This window comes from Trachemys scripta, chromosome 5, assembly GCF_013100865.1.
Source record: "Trachemys scripta elegans isolate TJP31775 chromosome 5, CAS_Tse_1.0, whole genome shotgun sequence".
Taxonomy (NCBI): Eukaryota; Metazoa; Chordata; order Testudines; family Emydidae; genus Trachemys; species Trachemys scripta.
The window spans coordinates 12,487,105-12,497,351 of NC_048302.1; the positions used below are offsets into that span (position 1 = coordinate 12,487,105).

Below are 10,247 nucleotides of genomic sequence, written 5' to 3' on the forward strand. Positions count from 1 at the left end.
ACATATTACTTCTAAAGGCAATACTTAGTGTGAAATTTTAGTTCAGAAGCCAAAAACCACGCTTGCAATAAAAATTGAGTTACAGCCTTAACCATACAGAGCCTACCAACTCACCATAAAGGGGTATAGAATAAAATGGCAAAGTTTTGGGATGACAACATCATTTTGGTTATTCAAGACGGGAGAAGACTAAGGAATTACAAAACAACCGACCAATGCTAGGTAAATGTACAACACTGACAGATGAGATTCAATGAAGATAAAATACTCGTATACATAATAATGGGTTCTAAATTAACTGTAACCACTCCAAAAGAAGATCCAGGCAATACTGCAAACAACAGGATAAAATTGTGAAGCATATACGTCTACAAGTTTCGTGGCGTTAGAAAGCCAACCACTAACTGCCAGGAATCAGGAAGAAGTTTCTCCTACAGACAAGTTACTCCATACTTTTCACCATAGGGTTTCTTGTGTCCCCCTCTGATGAATTTATATGGCCACACACAGGCTATAAGACTAGACAGGACATCAGTCTGATCCAAAAGGGCAGCTCCTATGTTTCCAAATTAAATAAATCCTGATAAAAATCAGTTTTCCCCATTCCCCAGCTATGCCACTTGCAGATGGAACTACAACCTTGATATTCTGTTCCTGGTGTCCAATATCTTTTCCTTCACCTTTTAACTTAGCGGGATATAGAAAGACAGATGGCAAAATAATCACCCTTTGCATGATTTCCCTCATATCTCTGCTCCTGCTTTCAATGTTGTACCTCAATGACAATGGCAGCATGCCCAACCCCCCCCACACCTCCCCAATTCAAGAGTTAATATATCTTCCACACACACAGTTTTGGGGAGTATCTTTTCTGCATAAAATATTCACCAGCCAACCCGTTCTATAGGTGACATGCTATAGGATAATCAGTTCCCACCCTGAATGTGGGCATAGACAGGATCCAACCCTTCATTTCTTTGCTGCAGTAAGACAGGCAGCCAGGATTTTCACTTTCCACATAGGAGGCACACGTGCAGTACGTCTCTTGCAATTTGAGTCCAGCAGGTTAAAAATACAAAAGGGCAGGAGCGGAGAATTTTTTAGGCTCAAGGAAAAAGATGGAATCCATTATTTCCACGAATACAGTGATAGACTTTTCTCTTTGTGCAACAAAGGTTTCAGAATTTAGAATACCTATGTTACTAAAAGTACAACTGAAAAAGGGGAAGGAAGAAGCTACCAGAGCCATCATGATCAGATGGCCTCCCACTAGAAGCCAACAGGAATTCTGCAGAGTAAAGGCAGCTCAATCAGGCTCTTGGGTTTTAAAACAAAAACGTTCTATGGATTTACTGCAGCTTACCTTGCCTAAATACATTTTATTCTCCTACCTGTTCTCTCTGCTTGTCTAGCACTGGCTGCATCTTTGCCTCTTGGAGGAAGAGTCTCACTAGCATTCATCCAAGAGCAGCTCCTGTTGGCATGAACAGCTTTCATGATCTCTGTCTTAACTCTTCATCTCAATTCATGTTTCAGCTGAAGATATAAGTATCTTGCCTTTCTTTGCCCTTACTGTTTCTCTCTCCCTCTGCTACTTTTTTTTTTTTTTAATTCAACAGTAATGTGGTCTGGGATACAATATGTGTAAATCACTAAACTTGACTTGTACATATTGTATCCCTGACCACGTTACTGTTGAATTAAAAAAAAAAAACCCACTACACACGTGAGTGCAGTGAAGCGCAGACGACAGAGCACCTGCTCATTTGCCTACTCCTGGGGGAGACCTGTACGAAAGAGGACCTCGCAGCTGCAATGGAAAGAGCCACTGCTTGTACACGGTTCTGGAAAAACATCTAGTTCAGGGGTCGGCAACGTTCGGCACGCAGCTCGCCAGGGTAAGCACCCTGGTGGGCCGGGCCAGTTTTATTTACCTGCTGACGCGGCAGGTTTGGCCGATTGCGGCCCCCACTGGCCGCGGTTCGCCGTCCCGGGCCAATGGGGGTGTCGAGAAGCCGCGGCCAGCACATCGCTCGCCCGCACCGCTTCCCGCCACCCCCATTGGGCCGGGATGGCGAACCGCGGCCAGTGGGGGCCGCGATTGGCCGAGCCTGCCACGTCAGCAGGTAAATCAACTGGCCCGGCCCGCTAGGGTGCTTACCCTGGCGAGCCACATGCCAAACATTGCCGACCCCCTGATCTAGTTTATGTCAAGGACATGAGAAGAAGTAGTCACTACACAAAATAAAACTGTTATACTGTATGATAAATTCTTGGTGTCTGTTCTTCAGCATCTCTGAATATCTTTATGCTATTTTGAGCACACCTGTCACCATGGGCCCAATATGTTATCAGCACATGGCAAGTATGGAGTTCAGACCTGCAGCTCTGGTATTATTAACATTATGCTAAAATTAATGAGCCTAGATAGCCCATGCTTCAGTTTAGTTTATTTGTAAAAGTAGCAGCATAGTGTATATTGTATACAAGACGGTTAGATAACTACAGTGTCAAACTATAGCAAATAGCGACCAAGACTATAGTTATTTACAAATCATGAACATACTTCATATTTTCAGAATTTTCAACTCTAAACTTCAGTTGCTTTACAGTTTACAAGCCTCTCTTTCCCCCCGTCTCCTCAAGTTTTCCATTCGTACTCAGAACCACCTACATTTGAGCAGGGAGTTGATGCCCAGTTTGTGTAGATGGTTCTCAGACTAGTACCTAAAAATAGCAGTGTGCCCACGGTGGCGCCGGCTATCCACCCAAGCACGTACCCAGGGGTCAGGCAAGGTTGTACTCGGAACTGCTAGCCCAAGCGGTCATCTGTGCTTTCACGGACACGCAGCTATTTTTAGGCTCTAGCCATGGGTGGCAGGTCTAATAGACCAGGGAAGGCTAACACCTGGGCCGTGGTGGCCCTGCCCCTTTCCTGAGGCCCCCACCGTCTGCTGCTGCCTGCCTGCCACAGCTCGCTGTGTCCCTCCTCCTCGGGAGTGGGGGAGTGAGGAGGGAATGCGACGAGCCAGCAGTGGGTGGGAGGGTCTGGTGGGGGAGTGAGGCGGCTCAGTCATGTGCTGGGGCTGGCCAGGTGGGGGTCCGGTGGTCACCTCGACTTGGGGCTCGGCGATGCCACCCGGCATGGCTGGGGCGTGTGGTGGTGGTTCAACCCATGTGGCTGGGACCAGACTGGCGCTCAGGGATGGCCAGGTGTGGCTGGGGTGGGTAGGCTGGGGCTCCTCCAGTCGCAGGGCGGAGGCCCTTAGGGCTCCTCCTGTTATGGGGTGTGTGTGTTCGGGACTTGGGGGGCGGGGCCTCAGGCAGAAGGGGGTGCAGCCAATGGGCTAGCCTCCCCAAAGTGGGGGGTTCACCCACTGCCCATGGCACTAGCTCAAGTAGAGTAGCATAGGCATGTCGACTTCAGCTGCGACTCAATTCTCAGCTCAAATGTGGAAGTACCCCTTCATCTCAATGTATATAATTCACTTTCTTCAGTTGCTAAAATACACTATCTACATCCTTCCCTCTTCTATTCAACCTTTTTTCATTTGCAGACCCCTAAAAATTTCAAATGGAGGTGCAGACCCTTTTGGAAATTTGACAGTTTGAAAACCACTGTTGTATCATAATGACAACCTTTCGTGCACCCCTTAGACATAGTCTGCAGACCTTCAGGGGTACGTGGACCACAGGTTGAAAACCACTATATTACACCATTCCCTCATGAAATTTACAAAGCTACTGGCTATCTCAATTTCCAGCTTGACTGTAGACCAGTATAAAGTTCCCCCTTCATTAGTACACATCTCACTATAAAGTAAAAACCATTTCCTCCCACCAATAGACTACTATATGAAAGAACAGTTAAATATAATATGAACACCAAGAATTAAATGTACGTTTTTTCTGATGATTTGTGTACTGGTCATTTACGAGTAACAGCCTTATAATGTACATAGAATGCCATATCCATGACAAACTACATGTCAGCAGAATGTACTTATTTTCTTGTTTATAACAATCATTATCTCCATGTCAGGCATAACCTAGCTGATCATTAATTGCTGGGAAAAGGGCCCTTTATACACCTCAATCCCTCAACTCCCATAATCATTAACTGCCAGGAAATACCCTTCCCATTAGTTGTACTTAAATCTCTTCTCTCCCTTTACTGCTGTGCTGGAGGGATTAAGATTTACAGAGTGCTTTTAGATTCTTGACTGAAAAGCACTGTAAATGCAAAATACGGAAGTAATCTTACTACTCCTTAGTTTACCTTATTTTTTTAAAATGATGGTGATAGCAAAGGTTAGGGAACCCAGGAGAACCACACACACAAGCAAAAACTTCAATTCTGGTGGTGTAGGATCATAAGGCATAAAAATATTGTCTGATGCAGGGGCTGCCTCAAGCCATGATAATATGAAAAAGAAAGATTTAAAAAGTCTCAGTGAAACAAGGCTGGAACTCACCACATATGGACTCCCCTATTATCAACACCAAGGTCTTCTGGGATAGAATGGCCTGCTGCCTTGTGGGGTATATATGTTAGGGGAGGTTTCTGTAGTCTATAAAACTTATGTTGCATGTGGTATGATTTTGATATGAATAGCTTATGAAAGATCATCTTTTTCTTTTCTTTCCTCTCTCTGCTTTATATATATTTATGCTGAAGCCTCTCTCTGAGTTCTTTTCTCACTTTCTTTCGGGAAACAAATGAGCACCAGAGGGTCCTGACACCTGGGTGGTCTTAACAACAAATGGTGGAAAGAGACAGGGACTAACTGCCCTGGTTTAATCCTGAAAGCATAGGTGAGGCTTGATGAGGAAAGCAGAGTCTGGGCTAATCAGGACCAGATAAAAACAGCTCTTCTAAATTTGGGGAGGGTGTAAATCAAACACTGCAAACTACTGGCCTCCTGAACCGGCTGGGGCAGTTAAGCTTCCTACGCCAGCACAGCACACTGGGGGGGGGGGAGGAAACCTGGCTGGGGAACCTGAATGTTGACTTTGGGATTTTTACGTTTGGAATGTTTTGGCACACATCCTTTCCCAGCTCAGGAGAGGACAAACAAAACTTTTATTTAACGCTAGAAAGATAAGAAAGCACGTGTGAATCGTTTTATGAAAGCCAGACCCACCACTCACGGCATTTCTGCAACATCTTTATAGACCACCCCATCAATAAACACACCGACCTCACAGAGCACTGTACTACTACTATAATAATAATAATAATTATAACTACTCAGGGATACCTTAAGAAGCTGCGAAGCCTCTCAGGCCACAGAGTCTGCAGGTAAGTAAGGCTAGTCCCCGAACTGAAACGTAAAGCAAATACCTCCAGAAAAAAAATGTAAACACTGGTTTATTGTTAATTCCAAAGAAGTGAGACTTGCAGAAAAGTTTGCTGCTATTGCCCAGACAGTGAATGAGCAAGTGTTGCTACTGCCTGTGATGCAGAAAGTGAGAATGAGAGCGAGGATGAAGAATGCTGACCTGCATGCAAGTTTGACCCAGGAGAAGCAGACAAGCAGCACCATGGGAACAATTTATATTTCCTCTTTGCTTTACTTCCCATTATGTCACTACATCAGTGTCTCAGTCAGTGAGCAGGAATCCAACTCTTGACACAGGTTATCACATAAGCAGCTATCACCATGCAGGTAGAGAAGCACAGTGCACCATATATATAAAAAATGTGTGTGTTTTTTTTACTAGGCTTCTTCCAAAGACTTCTGTATTACCAACAGCTGTTGCAGAGCAACACCTAGGAAGAGAGGAGAGTACTCTTGAGTTCTTATACTGGCTTTGACTCCCTCAGGCTTGGGCAAACCCATTAAGCTCCCTGCCTCGGTTTCCCCATTTGAGCAATAGAGACCCACTCAAAAGGGTGTTGTAAAAATTAGCATTTGCAAGACACTTTGAAGATTAAAAGCAATATATAAAATACTACATATTAACAAGAAAACCTTGGAGTATGCTAAACTCCTTTTTGTAAACACCGCATGCTTGCAATAGAGCAGGTTAGACACTTCCATCCTATAACCAGCCTTTGCTAAAACACCACAAATAACCTATCCCCTGTCACAAACAGACTGCAAAATAACCCCACACAGTTACAAAACCTTGTCAAGTGGAGAAAAACACCCTATATAATACCAATTTGCTTTAGGACACACTGGCAGGAGGTGGGCAGTCAAAGCCAGCCTGTCCCTGAGAACCCATACCCATCCTCTACTCCAAGCATGGCAGTGTAGCTACCCAATTAAACTTCAAAGGACTGAGAGCTCCTTCCCCAAAACAAGCAGAGTGGAGTGGAGTGAGGTGGACAGCAAGGCTTGTGATTATTTTGAATGTGGTAGCTGAGTTTCTGGATGAGCATTTCACGCATCTCCTTCCAATGTATCTTCCACAACTTTCGAGGCCCCACCTGTCTCCCGCCTTCAGCTGAGATACATACACTTCACTCTCCTGTTGGGGTGATGCCAGTGATATGATGGCGGGAGCGCTATACACCCCCCTCTTCTGAAGATTCTGCCACCAAATTCAAAGGAGTTTTGGTGTGATTTCCCCATATCCAATGGAGTCATTACTCTCTGGATACTGCTAACTCTTCCCTGCCAGAAATGACTGATCCCTAGGGTTCATACAAATTTGAATGGAATGAATCAAAGTGATACATCAAAAACAATTTACAGAAGTGCAGCTCTCTCCTCTTCTAATTACAAAGTACCGTAGTCAGCCCACCATGCTATATTATAGATCTAGTCAATATATTTTTCAGAAACAAAGTACAAACATTCCCACCAGAGCGCAGCTTAATAGAAGTTACCTTGGCCAGTTGTGTTACCTCCTTCCTTGGCAATAAAACTAGTTTTCCGTTTAAGGGGAACCCCAAACCTCCTTGCCTCTTATCTCTCTCTCTCTGACACTTACCTCCCCATGCCCCAGGGGTTTATCACAGGCCCAGGGGATGCTGTTTGGGAAACCCACTTATTGAAAGGGAGCCAGTCAGCCTAAGGGAAGAAGGGGGAAGGAAGGCTCTGCAGCTGCAACCACCCTCAAGACCCAAGTTCAAGCCCAGGGGTGTTTGAGGAGGAGAGAAGCTGGGGACGAGAATTGGGGTTGGGGGTGAGAGGGGATCAGGGAATCCCCGTGTAAGGGAGCTGGAGCTGCTGAAGTGCGGGGAGGCGACTCCGAGGCAGTAGAGAGGAGCAATGCCGGGGAAGGGCAGGGCACCGGGCAGACCGGGGTGCGGTGTGGGGGTGCGCGGGGAGGTGGCGGCTACTCACGGGGGCCGGCCCTGTCCTGTCCCGACGCGGGCCCCGGGGAGCTCAGCAGCAGCACGGGCAGGGCGGCGGCGCCGCCGGGGGGGCTCCACACGCTCTGCGGCGGCAGCCCGGCGCCTCGGGGGCCCGGATAGAGCAGGAAATAGGGGGGAGACTCGGGGGGCGCCTCCTCCGCCGCCGCTTCCCCGTCCGCGGCCTCCAGCGCCCCGGCCGAGGGGCTGCGCCCACCCCGCTGCTCCATGGTGGGGGGCCGCGCCGCGCCGGCTCCGTCCGGGCAACTTTCCCCGCCGAGCTGGGGGCGCAGCGGCTGCCGCGAGTCCGCCTCCGCCATGGACACCGGCCCCGCCCCGGAACGGCCGCCCCGCCCGCAGCTCGCCGGCCCGGCCCGGCCCGGCCCGGCCCGGCCCGTCCGCCTGGAGCCTCGCCCCGCCCCCAGGGACCCACCCCCAGCTCAGCTCACCCACAGTAACCCACCCCCCATCCCCGGGGTTAGACCCCAGCACCGCCCCTCGGCCCCTTGCCACGCGCCCTGACACCCCCCTGCAGGGGTTAATTCAACCTTGACAGCCCCCCCCCCCCACCGTCTCCTCTATGCACCCCACTCCCCAGGGGCTGGACCCTCACCCACACTACCGTCCGCACAACCACCCCAGCGCCTGAGGCTGTGAACTATTAACCCCCCCCAACACACTATCCCCTCCATGCACCCCAGCCCCTGAGGGGTACAACTCTAAGGAGGGTTCACCTTCCCATCTGCCCAGCACATTCAGCCACTGAAGGTGTCTGAACACCCCCCCCACACACACACACACACACTGTCCCCTCTGTGCACCCCAGCACAGAGCGTTAGAAAGTCTCTCCTGGGGGGCTCCCAGCCCCACTGACACCTCTGCACACTTGGTCGCTCACTCGTTAGTGTCCAGTTTCTCTCCCTCCCCCCTTGGCGCTGTAAAGATCCAGATTTCTCACTGGCCTGTATTTTTCCCTCTTCTATCCTTTAACTTCTTCATTGTGTGATTTCATGCTGGAAGTTTGGGGGGGGGGGGGGAGGGCAATTTGTCCAAGTTGCTTTATTAAATAAAGTTGTCCTGCACACACTAAGTAGTATTAATTAACACGTATACATAGATCTTATTTTATCGTTAGAAGCTCGCCATTCATCTTTCAAATATGATTTCCAGCATAGTTATTTTGATTTAGTTTACTACAGCAGAATGTATCAGGTGCTGTTTTCCTCCTAAATATGTACATTTGTAAAATGACTGTACAAGAGTTTGCTGTACCTCTCTCTCTCTGTCAATATAGTATGTGTAGTATGTGACACCATGTCTGATAGCTATTTTGTCTTTGCTTCTCCATTTTTCTTGGCAGATACACAATATTGAATAATACTTATATATAATGCACATATATAGCACTTTTTGTTTTCCAAGCACATTAGTATTTATAATTTCCTTCCTAAAACAGTATCAAACATTCAAATTACAACAGAAGAACTATAAACATGACAACTTTAGCACTGCCTCTATTTTCAAACCAGGGGACTGGACTATACACCTATACAGATACACCTCTACCCCAACATAACGTGGCCTGATACAACATGAATTCGGATATAACGCGGTAAAGCAGCGCTCTGGGGGGGCGGGGCTGCACGCTCCGGCGGATCAAAGCAAGTTCGATATAACATGGTTTCACCTATAACGCGGTAAGATTTTTTGGCTCCCGAGGACAGCGTTATATCACGGTAGAGGTGTATTTGTGCAGGTTGTCACATGAGGAGTTTTCCTCCTTTGTGAGGAATGGGTAAACTGTGCAGATTTAGGCCTCAGGTTATTTTCTCTCATACATTATTTACCAGTACTGGTTTCTCTTAAAGACTAATAACAAGAGGTATTGTTGACCAAGTTTTTACCTTTGTAAATATCATCTATCATATTACATAAATATTAGGAATTACTTTCAAAACTTCGGTGACATGGCAGGTTTAACGTCTGCCTAAGTTATTTGAATTTCCAATTTCTCTATTCCAAATAAAAGCTAGAGTTGATTGTTTACACTTTTAATTAACTAGACAAACAGGACCTAGTATAAATAAGATGAGAACAGAAATAGAGTAATACAAACATGCAATTCCAAAAGATAGTCTTCAGCTGTAGGTCACACTTATGGATTGTTTATGAAGGAGAAGCTTCCAATATAATCTAACAAGATGTATTTTCTATTTTTCAAAACATCCACACCAAACAAAACTTTTATTCTACAGCATTTCATAAGTTTGTTGCAGGCTACCTAAATAGTATTTTGTTCTTAAAGTAGATTTATGGAAGTTGGCGTGCAAAATTTTGCAATGGCTTACACACTGTGCCATCTGACTAAAGTCATTGAACCTCACAGGTTAGTCTATACAGCTGATTCAGATGCTGCATGTTTACAGAAGACTCATATCATACCTTTCCACAAGAACAAATACAAAAGGGACTTGCCCGTGAGAGGCAATCTAGGCTTTATTCTGCACAACAGATTTTCTGTACAACTTACATAAATCTACTTTAAGAACAAAATACTATTTATGTAGCCTGCAACAAACAATCAACTCTAGCTTTTATTTGGAATAATAATAATAATAAATAACCTTTCCTTTGCCCCTGCACCTGTTGATAATAATAAATAACCTTTCCTCCTGCACCTGTTGATTTCAAAGGGCTTTACAAATATTAGTAAATCTTCAGTTTTCCCCTCTGAAGTAGGAAAAAATTTATCACTACCACTTTGCAAATGGAGATGCTGACGCAGAGGTTAAATGCCTCTCTCCTCAAGAAAGGATTTTCTGCAGTGCCTACTTTCTTCTCTCTCCAGTGCCCAAATTTTAATCAGTACCAACACCTGACAAAAAAGCTAATACCAACTTCCCTTTCCTTTTTCCTGTTAAAAGGACATCACCTAACACAC

General features: G+C 46.2%; 1 protein-coding gene across 3 annotated transcripts in view; it reads right to left on the reverse strand.

Annotated features, from left to right (window-relative positions):
- Positions 1-7,641, reverse strand: part of RUFY3 (RUN and FYVE domain containing 3) — an 83,811-nt gene extending 76,170 nt beyond the window's left edge. For all 3 annotated transcript variants that reach the window (XR_004645903.1, XM_034772138.1, XM_034772140.1), the window contains exon 1: positions 7,299-7,641. Coding sequence is in view for 2 of the 3 variants with exons in the window: in XM_034772138.1 (XP_034628029.1) it covers positions 7,299-7,626 (328 nt within the window). In the remaining variant the exon portion in view is untranslated. The remainder of the gene's footprint in view (positions 1-7,298) is intronic.
- Positions 7,642-10,247: the final 2,606 nt, after the last annotated feature.